The sequence below is a fragment of the Procambarus clarkii genome, chromosome 25 (genome assembly GCF_040958095.1).
Source record: "Procambarus clarkii isolate CNS0578487 chromosome 25, FALCON_Pclarkii_2.0, whole genome shotgun sequence".
Classification (NCBI taxonomy): Eukaryota; Metazoa; Arthropoda; class Malacostraca; order Decapoda; family Cambaridae; genus Procambarus; species Procambarus clarkii.
Window position 1 is genome coordinate 45,275,144 of NC_091174.1, and position 21,307 is coordinate 45,296,450.

Here is a 21,307-nt window from a genome sequence, read left to right on the forward strand (position 1 = left end):
CGGCACTCGGATAGTTATCTTGGGCATAGCATTTTACCAAATCACCTCATTCTTTGGGGCACACGTGAGGAACACAAATGCGAACAAGCCTGAATGGTCCCCAGGACATATGCAACTGAAAACTCACACCCCAGAAGCGACTCGAACCCATACTCCCAGAAGCAACGCAACTGGTATGTACAAGACGCCTTAATCCACTTGACCATCACGACCGGACATAATGAGGTGATAGCCGAGGCTATATGAACCACCCCACCGCCGGCACTCGGATAGTTATCTTGGGCATAGCATTTTACCAAATCACCTCATTCTTTGGGGCACACGTGAGGAACACAAATGCGAACAAGCCTGAATGGTCCCCAGGACATATGCAACTGAAAACTCAGTTGGACCCTCGGCTATCACCTCATTATGTCCGGTCGTGATGGTCAAGTGGATTAAGGCGTCTTGTACATACCAGTTGCGTTGCTTCTGGGAGTATGGGTTCGAGTCACTTCTGGGGTGTGAGTTTTCAGTTGCATATGTCCTGGGGACCATTCAGGCTTGTTCGCATTTGTGTTCCTCACGTGTGCCCCAAAGAATGAGGTGATTTGGTAAAATGCTATGCCCAAGATAACTATCCGAGTGCCGGCGGTGGGGTGGTTCATATAGCCTCGGCTATCACCTCATTATGTCCGGTCGTGATGGTCAAGTGGATTAAGGCGTCTTGTACATACCAGTTGCGTTGCTTCTGGGAGTATGGGTTCGAGTCACTTCTGGGGTGTGAGTTTTCAGTTGCATATGTCCTGGGGACCATTCAGGCTTGTTCGCATTTGTGTTCCTCACGTGTGCCCCAAAGAATGAGGTGATTTGGTAAAATGCTATGCCCAAGATAACTATCCGAGTGCCGGCGGTGGGGTGGTTCATATAGCCTCGGCTATCACCTCATTATGTCCGGTCGTGATGGTCAAGTGGATTAAGGCGTCTTGTACATACCACTTGCGTTGCTTCTGGGAGTATGGGTTCGAGTCACTTCTGGGGTGTGAGTTTTCAGTTATATATATATACGTATATATATACGTATATATACGTATATATCTACGTATATATATATATATATATATATATATATATATATATATATATATATATATATATATATATATATATATATATATATATATATATAACTGAAAACTCACACCCCAAAAGTGACTCGATCCCATACTCCCAGGAGCAACGCAACTGGTATGTACAAGACGCCTTAATCCACTTGACCATCACGACCGGACAAAATGAGGTGATAGCCTAAGCTATCGTGATGGTCAAGTGGATTAAGGCGTCTTGTACATACCAGTTGCGTTGCTCCTGGGAGCATGGGTTCGAGTCACTTCTGGGGTGTGAGTTTTCAGTTGCATATTGTCCTGGGGACCATTCAGGCTTGTTCGCATATATATATATATATATATATATATATATATATATATATATATATATATATATATATATATATATGTCGTAGCTAGTAGCCAGAACGCACTTCTCAGCCTACTATGCAAGGCCCAATTTGCCTAATAAGCCAAGTTTTCATGAATTAATTGTTTTTCGACTACTAGGTTAGGTTAGGTAGGGTTGATTAGGTTCGGTCATATAACTACGTTAAATTTAACTCCAATAAAAAAAATTGACCTCATACATAATGAAATGGGTAGCTTTATCATATCATAAGAAAAAAATTAGAGAAAATATATTAATTCAGGAAAACTTGGCTTATTAGGCAAATCGGGCCTTGCATAGTAGGCTGAGATGTGCGTTCTTTCTACTAGGTACGACATATATATATATATATATATATATATATATATATATATATATATATATATATATATATATATATATATATATATATATATATATATATATATATATATATATATATATATGCATATATATATATATATATATATATATATATATATATTTATATATATATATATGTCGTACCTAATAGCCAGAACGCACTTCTCAGCCAACTATTCAAGGCCCGATTTGCCTAATAAGCCAAGTTTTCATGAATTAATGTTTTTTCGTCTACCTAACCTACCTAACCTAACCTAACCTAGCTTTTTTTGGCTACCTAACCTAACCTTACCTATAAATATAGGTTAGGTTAGGTTAGGTAGGGTTGGTTAGGTTCGGTCATATATCTACGTTAATTTTAACTCCAATAAAAAAAAATTGACCTCATACATAGAGAAAAGGGTTGCTTTATCATTTCATAAGAAAAAAATTATAGTAAATATATTAATTCAGGAAAACTTGGCTTATTAGGCAAATCGGGCCTTGAATAGTAGGCTGAGAAGTGAGTTCTGGCTACTAGGTACGACATATATATATATATATATATATATATATATATATATATATATATATATATATATGTATGTGTATATGTGTGTGTGTGTGTATGAGAAAGCTGCATGAACGTGCAAGCCATATATCACTAAGAACTCTTTCATCCGGCCTGGATTCGAACCCATGCCGTCTAGGATCACCCCTAAACGTACACAGCCTGTGACCACCGCACCAATGATCGTCTATAAGGATTGGTCAGTCTTGGCGCTTATTAACTAAGCTCCCTGATTGACAAACCCCCGACGACACTCATGGATCCATTTGGGTACAGTTTTTCATCAAATTCTGGCGCATGCACGGGCCGCACTGTGTCTAACATGTGTGAGAAAACTGCATGAACGCGCAAGCCATATATCACTAGGAACTCTTAGTTAATAAGCGCCAAGATATTTATTCCTAACTTAAATAATTAATCCTAACTTAAAATAATAACTTAGTGATATATATATCACTAACCTAACCTAACCTAACCTATAAAGATAGGTTAGGTAGGGTTGGTTAGGTTCGGGCATATATCTACGTTAATTTTAACTTCAATAAAAAATATTGACCTCATACATAATGAAATGTGTAGCTTTATCATTTCATAAGAAAAAAATTAGAGAAAATATATTAATTCACGAAATATATATATATATATATATATATATATATATATATATATATATATATATATATATATATATATATATATATATATATATGTATATATATATGTATATATATATGTATATATATATATATATATATATATATATATATATATATATATATATTCATATATATATATACATATATATATATATATATATATATATATATATAAATATATATATATATATATATATATATATATATATATATATATATATATATATATATATATGTCGTACCTAGTAGCCAGAACGCACTTCTCAGCCTACTATGCAAGGCCCGATTTGCCTAATAAGCCAAGTTTTCATGAATTAATGTTTTTTCGTCTACCTAACCTACCTAACCTAACCTAACCTAGCTTTTTTTGGCTACCTAACCTAACTTTACCTATAAATATAGGTTAGGTTAGGTTAGGTAGGGTTGGTTAGGTTCGGTCATATATCTACGTTAATTTTAACTCCAATAAAAAAAAATTGACCTCATACATAGAGAAAAGGGTTGCTTTATCATTTCATAAGAAAAAAATTATAGTAAATATATTAATTCAGGAAAACTTGGCTTATTAGGCAAATCGGGCCTTGAATAGTAGGCTGAGAAGTGAGTTCTGGCTACTAGGTACGACATATATATATATATATATATATATATATATATATATATATATATATATATATATATATATATATATATATATATATATATATATGTCGTACCTAGTAGCCAGAACGCACTTCTCAGCCTACTATGCAAGGCCCGATTTGCCTAATAAGCCAAGTTTTTATGTATTAATATATTTTCTCAAATTTTTTTCTTATGAAATGATAAAGCTACCCATTTCATTATGTATGAATTCAATTTTTTTTTATTGGAGTCAAAATTAACGTAGATATATGACCGAACCTAACCAACCCTACCTAACCTAACCTAACCTATCTTTATAGGTTAGGTTAGGTTAGGTAGCCGAAAATGTTAGGTTAGGTTAGGTTAGGTAGGTTAGGTAGTCGAAAAACAAATAATTCATGAAAACTTGGCTTATTAGGCAAATCGGGCCTTGCATAGTAGGCTGAGAAGTGCGTTCTGGCTACTAGGTACGACATATATATATATATATATATGTCGTACCTAGTAGCCAGAACGCACTTCTCTGCCTACTATGCAAGGCCCGATTTGCCTAATAAGCCAGGTTTTCCTGAATTAATATATTTTCTATAATTTTTTTCCCATGAAATGATAAAGCTACCCATTTCATTATGTATGAGGTAAATTTTTATTTATTGGAGTTAAAATTAACGTAGATATATGACTGAACCTAACCAACCCTACCTAACCTAACCTAACCTATCTTTATAGGTTAGGTTAGGTTAGGTAGCCGAAAAAGTTAGGTTAGGTTAGGTTAGGTAGGTTAGGTAGTCGAAAAACAATTATTTAATGAAAACTTGCCTTATTAGGCAAATCGGGCCTTGCAGAGTAGGCTCAGAAGTGCGTTCTGGCTACTAGGTACGACATATATATATATATGTCGTACCTAGTAGCCAGAATGCACTTCTCAGCCTACTATGCAAGGCCCGATTTGCCTAATAAGCCAAGTTTCCCTGAATTAATATATTTTCTCTAATTTTTTTCTTATGAAATGATAAAGCTACCTATTTCATTATGTATATGGTCAATTTTTTTTATTGGAGTTAAAATTAACGTAGATATATGACCGAACCTAACCAACCCTACCTAACCTAACCTAACCTATCTTTATAGGTTAGGTTAGGTTAGGTAGCCGAAAAAGTTAGGTTAGGTTAGGTTAGGTAGGTTAGGTTGTCGAAAAACAATTAATTCATGAAAACTTGGCTTATTAGGCAAATCGGGCCTTGCATAGTAGGCTGAGAAGTGCGTTCTGGCTACTAGGTACGACATATATATATAAATATATGATTTATTTTGCCATGCTGCAAGGGCCTTGTATGATATGAGAATATTTGCTACTATTTTTGTAGGTTTACTTCTGTATGTCTACGAGGAATCATATAATATCGTACTAAAGTCTTCAATTTATTTTTAGCTCAATAATGATTAAAAAACATTGTAATTTGTTTGAAGTGGAGCAAATTTAAGAAGCAATGGAAGGTCACATATTAATATGTTTAGAATCAAACAGCAAAAAGAATTATCACAAAAGTTTATAGGCTCTGACATAATACTTTCCTGGGTCTAAAAGTAATGAAAGAATGAATTTAATTTCATATTAATTTTTTTGTGTATTTATATTATATTATAACTAAAGTAACACATACTTGTAGGTTTTGGTGCACTGCCGTTCTATAAAAGTTGCAGAAGGGTACATTCTCAACGATTCTGAAATAAATATAATTAATAGTTGATGAATATGATTCGTATTCGTTCATATCAATAGCAACCTCTTTCAGCTCCTTAATAACTCACATATTAAGAAAAAAAATCCATGTAAACTTAGTAAAATCTCCTTTTTAAGGCAGATGAGTCGTGTTTTACAGTCATTTATGAGAAATTCTGAAGAAAATTTTCTCGATCATTTAATTAAAACACAAAAGATCCAAAGACAATCACCACAGGATGGTTGAAAATTCTTCACTCGAATGTAATTCTGGCTTTCTGCATACACAATGTTCAGATTTATTCCCACTCATGCAACCAGAATTTAATTTTTCTTACTTCTCAATTCATAACACAGGAGTTTTCTTTTAAATCTTTTAATAGGTTCCGGTAATTCTTAGTAAGGAATTTTAACCATTCTTGGATAATTGACCTTTTCAGCATCCGTAGATTATTGTAATGTATTAGTGAACGCTCTCCTTTTGGTAATTCATGAACTGCTCTATTTCGTTTAGACTCTAATATTGCGATGGCAGATAAAAAAAAAATTATTATAGATATTTTAAGTGTGACAGTATATTAGGTTGTGATTGGTAGGCTTTATCCTACTAAAACTTCCATGTTTGAGTTCCCATACTATTTTGAACTCAAAATCCCGATATTCTATATATAAAAACAAAACTAAATCCTGCAAAAGGCACCATGACCAGATGAAGCAAGACAGCCGGCTCACTTTATAACAAATCACCAAGGGAAATCTCACAGTTCTTTCTAAACCTGCATACTTGGCTCTAAATATAGTGAATATTGCAAATATATAATTTAAACAAAATCATGATGTTAAAGACGTTATTTCAGTTAATGATTCCACTATTAAACATCTCATATTATTGTATAAATTAATGGACATATAGATCGAGGTCATTGAGCTCCTTGGCTGTTTCTATTAAGGTGTCCGATGCAGATGTGGCCCAATATTTGTTGTCAATATATCCATGAATTTAAAAAGTTCCGTATGGGAAACAACTTCGTTCAAATCAATAGTTAAAAATATAACCGAAAAACTAACTAAAGCTGATAAACATAAAAGAGAAATATGAAATTACGCAACCTCAATAATTTTGGATGGTAAAAGACATGGAAATAAAAATAATTCTAAAAGAACTATAAATTAACAAAACAAGCATCCATCCTCGCTCAAACAAGTGTAACTTAGCATCCGAACTCCAGCAACACACCCTCCTGTTTAGAAAGTACTTTTGTACTTTTTGTAAATATGCGAACCATTATATATATATATATATATATATATATATATATATATATATATATATATATATATATATATATATATATATATATATATATATATATATATATAATATATATATATATATATATATATATATATATATATATATATATATATATATATATATATATATATATATATATATTGTGACGGTAAAGCGTTGGTGTTCGGCTGTTTCAAAAGCTAGGGGCAGGACCTCATCACATAAACAAAAAAAAAAGAGAAAAGTTGATCCTTTCGTCTGTGGTAAGGTAATGGGAAGACACACAAAACACAAGTATATAAACAATGAAATTTTAATTACTTTAGAAAAACAAGACATGAATAAAGGCAATCTCATAAAATATGCAGGATAAGTCAACAAACAAAATAACATGAATAATCACTGGCAAATGAAAAGTTACGCTAAGACAAATAAGATGCAGTGATAGCAAAATAAAATATGATTGCTGGAATACTGGCTTCGAGCTGCCACCTCCCTTAGTACACGTAAGCCAAGGTTTAGTCTACCAGTGAGAGATGTCAACTGCATGGAGCACTGAGATATTCTGACGAGACTGGCGCATTGCAGCCCAGACGTCGACTTGTGGTGGTGGCGGAGGGCAGGGGCGACGAGACACCAGCCAATCAGCACCAGGCAGGCAAAGGATGAGCAGTTAGCTGGTTACGGCGGTGGCCAGGTGTGCTGGGTACGATTTGCTCTCTGGGCAAAACGATTGGCGATACTTGGTGAACGTATCTTGTATATAGTATCTTGTATTTTGACGTAATTATGTAGGGAAGAGCAGGCTCAATCTCTATTGAAAGAGATTACCGTCACAAAATATATATATATATATATATATATATATATATATATATATATATATATATATATATATATATATATATATATATATATATATATATATATATTGTGACGGAGTTCCCCCCCCTTATAATTCTCCCACGCCTGCAGTAAGAGTCATGTCTACTTTTCCCAAGCGTTCTCTACGTTGCAGGCTACAATTTGATATATGGGAGAGAGTGAAGTGTTCTCGGAGAGCCGAGAAATTAGTGAAATAGTAATATTTTGGCCTGTGGTTTAGGCCCTTTAGGGAGCCAAGATGGCGCTGGCTTCCCTGATCTCCCGCCAAAACCGTGTGACGTCAGTGGCGCCGGATTGGTCACCGACAGCAATGTGGCACCGGGAGCCAATGAAAACTTCCCGTAGCGAAAGTGACGTCACGAAGGAAGGGGGTCCGGCCAGCGCGCCGGGCTGGCGCCATCAGTCATACACGACACGTCATAGAGGTCGGACGTGCGACGAGTGGTCCTGTCTGTCGGACAGCTGTTTCCCACTACCGTGGATTTACGCGTCATCGGAAGTTCGCCAGTACTCTGAGAAGTCTTCCCTAGTTCATGTGTTGAACCAGAAGAGGGAATTGACGGTTATTTGAGCAACAAGTGCTCCAGTCAGGTACTGTGCCAGTAGCAGTGAAGCCGTGCAGTGACGTATATTGACGTCCGTGGCAATTCACCAGTTCGTGACAGCGTAGTGGCTGACAGAGCCACTGGGTAGCTGAGGAAGAGAGGACTATTTGGGGAAACCGGACGACTGTAGCTGAGACGTAGGCGACAGCCGTTGCTGGGAGAAGACGACGGCCAGGAGACCGACTCCAACCTTCAAGAAGTCAAGGAGGAGGACGGACCTGAAGTGAGGAGGCACGGAGACGACGCGCTAAACGGTGGGACGACGAGAGGCTCTGGTAGGACACGACGACGTGAAGTGTGGGGGCGTTCCCGACACGAGGACCAGGAGCTACATCTCGACTCTCATCGGAGGATAGGGTGAAGTAGGTGGTTCTAGTTCCCTCCCCATTCCCCTTTAGTTAGCTATATTATTTGGCTATATTATCTAGCCTGAAGATTTTATATGTCGTGAGCAAGTCTCACCTATGTCACGGTAAAGCACCAGGGTGCTAGACAGTACTATCAAGAGTACTTGTAATATTCATGTTGATTATTGGTGTGTACAGGCACCAGGAACCAGTGATAAATTTACTGTGTTGTGTATATCTTTCTATAGATTTTTGATATGAACATATAGTGGTAAATTATATATAATATTATGCCAGTATTTGGAGGTTAGGCTATGTGCCCAGAAACTATTTATTTTCCATGTATTGATTGATTTATATACCATATATATGTCTATGTTCATTCAGTGAATAATCATTTGTGAGTACAGTGAATTATTGCGTTATCGCCCACGAGAGAAAGTACTGAAAACTCCCGTGTTAATATTTCATAATATATTGTTGGATAAATAACAGTGTAAGACCATTACAGTGAATCATTGTAGAATTGGTTGTAGAAAAGACTGTTTGAGCCTGAGTACAGTGTAACTAAGTAATTCGGTTTATTTGTGCCAATATCGAGTGTGCGAGTTCCTAGTAATATTGGAAAATTTAAAGGAACAGCGCGCGTGAATCTAGAAAACAAGCAAAGTTCGCGCGGAGAGGCCATTGCAATCAGCTGTTCTTGACACTTGATGAGGAGGGGAGAGTGTTGCCCTCTAGCGGTCGCATAATATCCGTGGGAATTACCGGCCGAGTCAGGATCAGTTGATTTATCGATTATTGTGTGGCCTTGTGACATCTTTCATACATTTTAAGTAAAATACAAAACTATCTTAGTGTTTTTATCATCCCCTCCATTGATCTTGTGGCTATACTATACCTGTAAGCATAGAGTGATAACAATAAGTACCTGCCTGATTCCTGATCTTTGAGTGTGACCTTGCCAAGGCTACCACTGAATACACCAGTCCACTGAGGGTGTTACTGGCCACCTTAAACACCAGTTGGCGACCTTGTGATTAACCGTAGAGCCCTATTGTTGGGGAGGGCACACGACAGTCGATGTGAACGAGTCGTGTTCTCACTCTTTCTTAATAGGAGGCCGTTAAGATTGACTGGGAGACTCTCCTGGCGTGCAGTGGCGCCGTGAGGATCGAGGGAAGACCCGCAGGGCTACGGTGAGTTACCTTGAGCGTAACTATTGCTCACCCCAGAGTAAGGGTAGAGAATAATAGAGAGTGAAACCCCCAACATTGGCGACCTTGCCAGGATTAGGATCGGAGTAAAGGTTGCAGTGGTACTTGGCAGTGGTGTTAGAGATCAGGTGAAGGTTATCACTCGTAGCACAAGATGGAGGATGATAAAGTAGCGAGGTTTATTGATTCTAGAGACGAACAGGTGCTGGAAGAGTGCACCAAGGCACAGTTACAGGCTATAGCGAATCATTTTGGCATAAAGCTGAAATCTGCCAGAGTTGGTGAAAGAAGACTAGAGATAATGGCTCAGCTCAAGGCTCGAGACGAAGCTTTGGGGGAGGAACGGCCCCAAACACCTGCCAGTGAGGGTGAACACCTGAGTATTGGTGGAAGCAGCAGGGGATCCAGCGGCAGCAGGCACAGCATTAAGCTGGAAATAATGAAGCTGCAGCTAGAGGCACAGCAGCGCAAAGAAGAGCGAGAAGCGCAGCAGCGCAAAGAAGAGCGAGAAGCAGAAGCGCAGCTGAGGAGAGAAGAGGCACAGCAGCGCAAAGAAGAGCGAGAAGCGCAGCAGCGCAAAGAAGAGCGGGAAGCAGAAGCGCAGCTGAGGAGAGAAGAAGCACAGCTGCGCAAAGAAGAACAGGAGCGAGAAGCACAGATGAAGCGTGAGGAGCGAGAAGCACAGCTGCGCCGGGAAGAACAGGAGCGAGAAGCACAGCTGCGCCGGGAAGAGCAAGAGCGAGAAGCACAGCTGCGCCGGGAAGAGCAAGAACGAGAAGCACAGCTACGCCGGGAAGAACGAGAGCAAGAAGTTAGGCTGAGACAAATGGAAATAGAAGCCAACCAGGAGGTGGAGCTGAAGCGAGCTGAACTGGGACTAGGTGCCCCTGCCCCGCCACAGGAAGACCGACGAGTGAGGGAACGAGACCTGCCGGTCTTTGTGCCTAGTGAAGCCGAAAGTTTCTTCGATCACTTTGAGAGAGTTGCTGCTATGAAGAGGTGGCCGAGGGCGGAGTGGGCGGAGTTGGTCCAAGGAAGGCTCACAGGGGAAGCTCGCCAAGCCTTCACCATGCTCGACTTCCAAGAATGCACTAACTACGATGCGGTAAAACGAGCTGTGCTCCGTTCCTTTAAGCTCACGCCAGAGTGTTACCGGAAGAGGTTTAGAGAATGTACCCGGTTGCCAGGAAAATCGTATGCGGAGACGGCGAGGGACATAGAAAGAAAGCTCCTTAAGTGGCTGGACTCTGAAGAAGCAAGGTCGGTCGAAGAGGTCAAGGAACTAATGGCCATGGAAAAGTTTATGTCCGTGCTCTCTCCTGAGATCAGGATGAGGGTAAAGGAGGCGGACATAAAGGACCTGAGGGCCGCAGCCGACCGGGCCGACATGCTAGAGGAAGCCCTACGCCCACGCCGAGAGGGACAGAACCGACCACCCGCATACGTCGGAAACGATCGGAGTTATAGAAGGACGGATGGATGGAGGACAGGAACGAGTTCTCCCAAGTCCCATTTCTCAAGTTGGAACACCCGAGGATCAAAAGGTGTTGTAGAACCGATAGGGGAGAACCAAACTGAGAGCTCGGGAACTATTACTGCAGGGAAAGAAACGACAAGTGAGGCGGGAAAGACACAGGGTGTGACGGTCTCTGGAGGCAGTGCTAAGGCGAGCGGTGGCGGATGGTCTCCGCCGAGGGGCCGCTGCTACAACTGCGGAATATTCGGACACGTCGCGCGGGAATGCAGACGCCCTAAGCAGCGGGGACACGTCGCTTTAGTGATGTTCGAGGACCAGAGGGCCGAGGGAGTGCGGGATGAACCCGTGCTGAATGGGGAGAAGAAAGTTCACCCATTCATGTGTCAAGGAACCGTAAGGATGGGGGTCGCAGACCCCATCCCAGTGAAGATGCTAAGAGACACCGGGGCTGACTTTACCCTGGTAAGTGAAACCCTGTTCCCCGAGGGTTTCAAGAGCACCAGTGTGGGGGTGGCAAGTGTGACCACTGTGGGAGGCCCAGTGAGGATGCCCCTACACCAGGTAACTTTAAATTCCGAATATGGCTGCCAGACCCTAGAGGTGGGAGTCTGTACATCAATGCCCAAGATGGAGGCACAGGTCATCTTGGGGAATGACGCATGTGGAGGATACGTCCTCCCGCATCTCGTGAAAGGCGAAGAGTGCCCAGAACAACACGAGGAGACAGGCGAAGATTTGAACGCCTGTGGGGACGAGAAGGGAATCGCACCGGTGGCGATCCCAGTTTGTACTGTGACACCGAGACAACGCGAAGAACAAGGAGGTTGTGGATCTGATGGGGCTGAGGAGTCGACTGACAGCCTGGGAACAGATGACCTCTGCGTAGGACCCAGAGAACGAGTGGAGGGCGAGAGTAGCCCGAATGGTGAGTTGCAGGTGACACTCACCAGTTCTCCAGGGGTAAGCCGCACTCGTCTCGGAGAGTTACAGCAGGAGTTCCCCGAATTGGTTAGTAAGGCCGAAGGAGGACGTGTGGGCCCTGAAAAGGCTTACTTTCCATTTATCTATATTATATATGCCATGCTATTCATGATGAAGGAACGATGGACGCCAGGAGCAACCGTGGGAACGGTGAATAAATATGTCCAGAAGTTCAAAGAACGTCTCACTAGAGCGAAGGGACTGGCTAGGAAGCTCCTGAAGAAGGCGCAACGTAAGATGTCGAAGTGGTTCGACAGGAGAGCTGCGCAGGGAGATTTTCAGGCCGGATCCAAAGTATTGGTTGTGCTGCCAGGTAAAGGTAGAGTGACCAGGTCGCGGTTCAAGAGACCATACCGAGTGCTGCGACGGTTGGGTCCAGTGTCATACGAGATTGGGAAGCCGGATGGACCCCGGAAGAAACAGGTGTGTCGCATGGACCGCCTGAGACCTTTCTTCACTGTGGAAGGAAGAGCCGACAAGCAGGACGGAACGATGTCCCGAGAAACCCAGCGGAAGACGGGTCTGAGTGTACCGAGGGACCGAGAACTCCCGGAGGAGGAAAGTAAGTGGTCCAGGGCGGACGGCACCAGTCTCGACCGCACTGAGAGTCTGACAAGGATCAAGGTCAAGCACAACAAGGGGAAGGACGACGTAGTAGCGGATGCCCTATCCCGCATCCACTAACCAGACATGACTCTTATTTTAAGGGGAGGGGTATGTGACGGAGTTCCCCCCCCTTATAATTCTCCCACGCCTGCAGTAAGAGTCATGTCTACTTTTCCCAAGCGTTCTCTACGTTGCAGGCTACAATTTGATATATGGGAGAGAGTGAAGTGTTCTCGGAGAGCCGAGAAATTAGTGAAATAGTAATATTTTGGCCTGTGGTTTAGGCCCTTTAGGGAGCCAAGATGGCGCTGGCTTCCCTGATCTCCCGCCAAAACCGTGTGACGTCAGTGGCGCCGGATTGGTCACCGACAGCAATGTGGCACCGGGAGCCAATGAAAACTTCCCGTAGCGAAAGTGACGTCACGAAGGAAGGGGGTCCGGCCAGCGCGCCGGGCTGGCGCCATCAGTCATACACGACACGTCATAGAGGTCGGACGTGCGACGAGTGGTCCTGTCTGTCGGACAGCTGTTTCCCACTACCGTGGATTTACGCGTCATCGGAAGTTCGCCAGTACTCTGAGAAGTCTTCCCTAGTTCATGTGTTGAACCAGAAGAGGGAATTGACGGTTATTTGAGCAACAAGTGCTCCAGTCAGGTACTGTGCCAGTAGCAGTGAAGCCGTGCAGTGACGTATATTGACGTCCGTGGCAATTCACCAGTTCGTGACAGCGTAGTGGCTGACAGAGCCACTGGGTAGCTGAGGAAGAGAGGACTATTTGGGGAAACCGGACGACTGTAGCTGAGACGTAGGCGACAGCCGTTGCTGGGAGAAGACGACGGCCAGGAGACCGACTCCAACCTTCAAGAAGTCAAGGAGGAGGACGGACCTGAAGTGAGGAGGCACGGAGACGACGCGCTAAACGGTGGGACGACGAGAGGCTCTGGTAGGACACGACGACGTGAAGTGTGGGGGCGTTCCCGACACGAGGACCAGGAGCTACATCTCGACTCTCATCGGAGGATAGGGTGAAGTAGGTGGTTCTAGTTCCCTCCCCATTCCCCTTTAGTTAGCTATATTATTTGGCTATATTATCTAGCCTGAAGATTTTATATGTCGTGAGCAAGTCTCACCTATGTCACGGTAAAGCACCAGGGTGCTAGACAGTACTATCAAGAGTACTTGTAATATTCATGTTGATTATTGGTGTGTACAGGCACCAGGAACCAGTGATAAATTTACTGTGTTGTGTATATCTTTCTATAGATTTTTGATATGAACATATAGTGGTAAATTATATATAATATTATGCCAGTATTTGGAGGTTAGGCTATGTGCCCAGAAACTATTTATTTTCCATGTATTGATTGATTTATATACCATATATATGTCTATGTTCATTCAGTGAATAATCATTTGTGAGTACAGTGAATTATTGCGTTATCGCCCACGAGAGAAAGTACTGAAAACTCCCGTGTTAATATTTCATAATATATTGTTGGATAAATAACAGTGTAAGACCATTACAGTGAATCATTGTAGAATTGGTTGTAGAAAAGACTGTTTGAGCCTGAGTACAGTGTAACTAAGTAATTCGGTTTATTTGTGCCAATATCGAGTGTGCGAGTTCCTAGTAATATTGGAAAATTTAAAGGAACAGCGCGCGTGAATCTAGAAAACAAGCAAAGTTCGCGCGGAGAGGCCATTGCAATCAGCTGTTCTTGACACTTGATGAGGAGGGGAGAGTGTTGCCCTCTAGCGGTCGCATAATATCCGTGGGAATTACCGGCCGAGTCAGGATCAGTTGATTTATCGATTATTGTGTGGCCTTGTGACATCTTTCATACATTTTAAGTAAAATACAAAACTATCTTAGTGTTTTTATCATCCCCTCCATTGATCTTGTGGCTATACTATACCTGTAAGCATAGAGTGATAACAATAAGTACCTGCCTGATTCCTGATCTTTGAGTGTGACCTTGCCAAGGCTACCACTGAATACACCAGTCCACTGAGGGTGTTACTGGCCACCTTAAACACCAGTTGGCGACCTTGTGATTAACCGTAGAGCCCTATTGTTGGGGAGGGCACACGACAGTCGATGTGAACGAGTCGTGTTCTCACTCTTTCTTAATAGGAGGCCGTTAAGATTGACTGGGAGACTCTCCTGGCGTGCAGTGGCGCCGTGAGGATCGAGGGAAGACCCGCAGGGCTACGGTGAGTTACCTTGAGCGTAACTATTGCTCACCCCAGAGTAAGGGTAGAGAATAATAGAGAGTGAAACCCCCAACAATATATATGTCGTACCTAATAGCCAGAACGCACTTCTCAGCCTACTATTCAAGGCCCGATTTGCCTAATAAGCCAAGTTTTCATGAATTAATGTTTTTTCGTCTACCTAACCTACCTAACCTAACCTAACCTAGCTTTTTTTGGCTACCTAACCTAACCTTACCTATAAATATAGGTTAGGTTAGGTTAGGTAGGGTTGGTTAGGTTCGGCCATATATCTACGTTAATTTTAACTCCAATAAAAAAAAATGACCTCATACATAGAGAAAAGGGTTGCTTTATCATTTCATAAGAAAAAAATTATAGTAAATATATTAATTCAGGAAAACTTGGCTTATTAGGCAAATCGGGCCTTGAATAGTAGGCTGAGAAGTGAGTTCTGGCTACTAGGTACGACATATATATATATATATATATATATATATATATATATATATATATATATATATATATATATATATATATATATATATATATATATATATATATATGTCGTACCTAGTAGCCAGAACGCACTTCTCAGCCTACTATGCAAGGCCTGATTTGCCTAATAAGCCAAGTTTTCATGAAATAATTGTTTTTCGGCAACCTAACCTACCTAACCTAACCTAACCTAACTTTTTCTGCTACCTAACCTAACCTAACCTATAAAGATAGGTTAGGTTAGGTTTGGTAGGGTTGGTTAGGTTCGGTCATATATCTACTTTAATTTTATCTCCAATAAAAAAAATTGACCTCATACATAATGAAATGGGTAGCTTTATCATTTCATAAGAAAAAAATTAGAGAAAATATATTAATTTAGGAAAACTTGGCTTATTAGGCAAATCGGGCCTTGCATAGTAGGCTGAGAAGTGCGTTCTGGCTACTAGGTACGACATATAGATATATATATATATATATATATATATATATATATATATATATATATATATATATATATATATATATATATATATATATATATTGTCACGTGGGGGTGGGCGGTCCGGGGCTCTGCTAACACTTAACTGCTAGGGGCTCAAAAGGCCCAAATACTCAGCCCCTCCGACTCCCGGGATTCACCGGAGTCTCCTTGGTCACACAAGATAGAACCAACAATGCCCACCTCCGCAGGTCTTTGCTTCCACCACAAAAGGGGGTGCCACTGATTCACCCTGGAAGCCCTTCAATCAAACACGGGGAAACTGCTGTTAACAGTTCCGGCCTAGACCCGTGGGGGAGTGAAGGAAGACTCAGGCTTACCTTATAACCATAACCTCCCTGAGCCTTGCCTGCCAGACAAAAAAAGGTTGCAGGAACTCCTTTCCCGCCTGTCTTCTCTATCTTCCTCTTAGCAAGGTCGCCAGCTGGGTTATTATATCTGCACCCCAGCAATGCAGTTCAGTGGGTGTATTATATATTGTTTGTAGCCAGAAATGTATGCTCATAGAGAAATATCATAAATGGAGGCACACTCAAACACAGTAATAAAATGTGTGGATTTACTGATGCAAATTACATGAACACACACACACAATCACAAGTAATACATGAATACGGAATATGGATAATGAGTCTGGAGATCGTCAGCCTCTTCTTCCACGACCATCCAACACTCCTTCAACTGGGCAGGAAGACAGGAGTCTCACACTCTCACAGGAGGGCCTCTTCACCACGTCGGCACCTCTTCTTCACTGTCCTGCCATCCATACACACTGTCCCCTCTGACAGTCCTGGACTCAAGCTGCCTTGCAGCCTATTCTACTATTAAAGTAATAAAGTCTTGCTGCCACATACACAAGTAAATATTGTGGCCTAACTAGCCTACTCATACAAGGGGCAATGGGAGGGAAAATGATCTACCTTACATTCCTGGCTCACGACGCCTGTCCCTCGATGGTGTGAGGTTCCCACGCTTCCTTGGGTCGATCCTTGACGATCCAGGACGTTCCACAGGTCCTAAGGTGTCGTGAAGCCTTCGCGTCGTCGCCGTTCCAATCCCTGAGATTCAGCTGCCCCAATCCTGGTTCATCGATGGGCGCTGAGCTAATCACTATTTTTCCCCACACTCGCCTCTCCCACAAGGCTCCTTGTCCTAGGCACGGTGTCGTCCTTTCAAGATTCTCAGTGGACGTGACCCCAGTCACAGCTAGGCCTGCCCGCCCACCTTCCAGACCTCAACGTCCAGCCAGCGGCGCCGCCCAGCGTCGTCGCCGACTATCTTCCAAGTTTGGCACTTCTCTGCTCACTGAACTTGGTTCCTCTTTTGCTTCCCAGAAGCGCAGGGTCTCCAATAACTATGATGGGCTGCGATGGCCAGCTCAATCCACTGAACAAGGCTTGCAGAGCCTCCAATCCTTGAGAGCAGACCGAGGCGCGTCCTGTCGCTTCCAAGGTCAGAACAACTCTGACGTTGGCGCCGCCCGGGGCACTCGGTGACGTCATGGCGGGCCCTGATTTGTCTCCCGCGACCTACGTCGGCCAATCCGCGATCGACTAATGTCCCTTCCAAAAGGTCATATCTGCCGTAGGGGACACTGTTTCATTTTATAACAGGGCGCCAATTTTCCTTTATTTACAACTTATAATATAACTTCCTTCCCTTAACTGGCAGCCGGTCTGGTCGCCACATATATCATTAGACTCCCTGAACCTCAGAGAATCAGTAGGGAGAGCTGATATGACTCTTTAAGCCGGCAAACGAAAGAAATAGGAGAGGGCACCGTAACATACCCCTCCCCTTAAAATAAGAGTCATATCGGAAGAGCAGCACTCAAGAGGGCAATCTATACTCTTGCTCCCTCCGTTCCTGAAGTGTCACTTCTCCAGATGGTGACGTGGCTCGTACCACCTTGCCAGTCACTTGCCTCATTGTATCTCCACCTCGCATAGTACCGGGTGTGATGGGTGTTCCCTGAACACCTACAAGAAATCCCCTCTCCGTGGCTACGAGTGTACTCCCACGGCTCGTTACCACTGTAAGATTCAGTGCATGCAGCGCCTCCACCGCGTCGTGCACTCCGAGATAGTCTTGCATTTCCACTGCGTCCTACAGGTACTCCATGTTTCCTCTCATGATCTCCTCTTCGCCAATCTTCTCTCTTCTCGGTTCCTCTTCTCCCGTAGGTGCGTTGTCTCCTCACAGTGGCACTTATAACCTGTACTCCATCCAGCAGCTTCCTCTCTTCCACACTAGGCTTTTGCGATGGCCCAATGCCCCTCTGGTTAGGCTGGCGCCTACCCTGGGTGTACCTATTCCCTGCTTTCTTCGTATTGCCTTTCCTATACCACTCGCTCCTTCGTTCCCGACGAACATCTTCACTCCTCCATGAGATTCTCTTCCCTGCAGACGTCTTCTTCGGTTCGTGGTTGGGCTCATCCACCTCCCTGTGGCTCACCTCACCACGGTGGTTCATCTTGCACCTACCACTATTCATCTGGCCGGCATAGGGTGCCTTGCGTCGTGGCTCCTCCACTCTGCCCCTCACTGCCGTTCGCTCATCCACTGAGCTTACTTTATTCACGTTTCTGTATGGAGGGAGTGCGGTCTGCAGCCTCTTCACCGCCCCAGGCGTTTGTACAGCTGCTCCTCGCCACTCCTCCACACGCATCATCAGGCTTAGTCGGAGGTCCCCGTCGGGGTTTTCCACAACCTCCGACGACCTCTCTGCACTCTCGCCCTCGTTGTCGTCGTCACTGGCGACGTTTCCCCTGGCGAAGTCCGCTTCCTCACTATTATTTGGAGCGACTGATACCTCACCTGGCAGGGTTGTACCGCTGCTTGAAACATAGGCACTCCTGGCCCAATCGGGTTGTATCCTGCCTCCTCCGAGGTCATTACCCAGCACCATCTGTACATGCTCTAGGGGTAACTTAGGGGCTACAGCTACTATAGCTTTCTCGACTCCGCAGTCGGCAATCAGCTGTACTTCGTGAAGTGGCAACCTGTATTCCTCCCCCACACTGCGTATCCTCACCACTCCCACAGGTGAATCATTAAATTCCTTGGGGAGAATACTCCTGGTCACCATACTTATGTCAGCACCCGTATCTCGAAGCACGGCAACCTCCACTGGGTCTGACTTTCCAAACTTCACGTTGGCCCCGAAAACGAAGGGATGTTCACCCAACTTCATTTCCCAACCATTCACGTTGGGTCCACTATAATATGGGGTGTGAACAAACACTCTCTCCTCTTCCAACATTAATCCTACATTCCTTTGGTGCTCCTCACACTCGCGGGCATAATGTCCTCTCACGCCACAGTTGTAGCATCGGCTGCCTCCCCTGGGCGGCCACTTTCTAGTCACTCTGGCGGTACCACTTGCGGACGTCCCCTGGGTCCTCCTTGGACTCCCTGTCGTCGTGTCCGGGACTGCAGCACTCGCTCCCGAGTTAGGTCCACTGCTCACAGCTTGGGGCTTCCTCCCCGCGTCTCTTGAGCTCTTGAACCACGTTACTTCATCGGGCACACTACTCTTGGGAGAGTCCCCACTCGTCCTCGCTCCTCCTGAACTCCTAAGGTTCCCTCCCGACCTGGGGTAAGGCGAGTGTCTGGGTGGCCCCTCCCTCCTGAGATGTAGTGCCTCCTCCAGCATGTCGGCTCGGTCCGCTGCAGCCTTCAGGTCCTTAATACCTGCTTCTCTCACCCCTACTCGCAACTCAGGATGGAGCACCGACATGAACTTCTCCATCACTATCAGTCGTTTGATATCATCCACCGACTCCGCTTCCTCCGCCTTCAACCATCGTAGGAATTTCCGTTCCATATCCCTGGCGGTCTCGGCGTAAGTCTTTCCCGACGCTCTTGTACACTCTCTGAACCGCTTCCGGTACATCTCCGGAGTCAGCCGGAATGAATGGAGAACCGCATTCTTAATCGCGCCGTAACTAGTACACTCCTCTAGGTCCAGCATGTTATAGGCTTCCCGGGCCTCACCAGTCAACCTGCCCTGGACCAGAGCAGCCCAATCATCTTCCGGCCACTCCTTCAGAGTCGCTATCCGTTCAAAGTGTTCGAAGAACGCCTCGGCTTCTTGTGGTTCGAACGTAGGTAAGTCACGTTCCCTTACCTTGAGGTCATCCCGCCGTGCAGGTAGTGAGGGCAGACCACGTTCAACGCGACGCAATTCGACTTCTTTCTTTGCCTTTATCTCCTCCAGTCGCAGTTGTCTCTCTCCTTCTTCTCGCTGCAGCCGAGCTTCTCGCTCCTCTCGCTGCAGCTCAGCCGCACGTTCCTCTCGCTGCAGCTCAGCCGCACGTTCCTCTCGCTGCATTTGCGCTTCTCTCTCCTCTCGTCGCAGCTGGGCTTCCAGTTGCATCTTCATTATTTCCAGTTGCAAGCTCCTCTTACTACAGATGGACCTTCCACTGCTCCCATGTTCACTGTGAATTCTCTCCACACTGGTAGGCGCTTGGGGAGGCCCTAGTCGGGACGGTTCACCTTGCGACGGCTCTCCTCGGGACGGCTCCTCTTGAGATGGCTCCTCTCCCGTCGCCTCCTCTCGAGCTGTGAGCTGTGCCATGATCTCTATCCTTCGCTCTGCTACCTTAGTCGTCCTCAACCTGATCCCAAAGTGGTTTTCCACTTGTTGGAGCTGGGCCTTGGTACACTCCTCCAAAATTCTCTCGTCCCTTGTGTCAATAAATTTCTTTACTTTGTCCTCCTCCATCTCTATATCATTGAGCATACACGACAGCACAGACAAGTTAGTAGGCACTAATTTCACCGTTTCAGTCCCTTAGCCGGTTGAGAAACAGTACTACTGAATTCACTGGCCACACTGTATTAGTACCCTGGCAACACTTGTCTTGAAATTTGGGCCACACTGTAGCTTGACCCGCGCTTCCTGGCGAAGTTCCCAGTTCTTGGCTACCGGGGTTCGAATCCTGGCGAGGTCGCCAGTTCTCTTGTCACGTGGGGGTGGGCGGTCCGGGGCTCTGCTAACACTTAACTGCTAGGGGCTCAAAAGGCCCAAATACTCAGCCCCTCCGACTCCCGGGATTCACCGGAGTCTCCTTGGTCACACAAGATAGAACCAACAATGCCCACCTCTGCAGGTCTTTGCTTCCACCACAAAAGGGGGTGCCACTGATTCACCCTGGAAGCCCTTCAGTCAAACACGGGGAAACTGCTGTTAACAGTTCCGGCCTAGACCCGTGGGGGAGTGAAGGAAGACTCAGGCTTACCTTATAACCATAACCTCCCTGAGCCTTGCCTGCCAGACAAAA

The 21,307-nt window shown here is 44.1% G+C and overlaps 1 protein-coding gene across 1 annotated transcript in view; it reads right to left on the minus strand.

The window, feature by feature from the left end:
- The window catches only part of LOC138368672 (cytochrome P450 9e2-like), a 35,269-nt gene that overhangs the window by 4,899 nt on the left and 9,063 nt on the right, over window positions 1–21,307 (minus strand). The window contains exon 2 of the mRNA XM_069331406.1: window positions 5,334–5,394. Coding sequence (XP_069187507.1) covers window positions 5,334–5,394 — 61 coding nt within the window. The remainder of the gene's footprint in view (window positions 1–5,333; window positions 5,395–21,307) is intronic.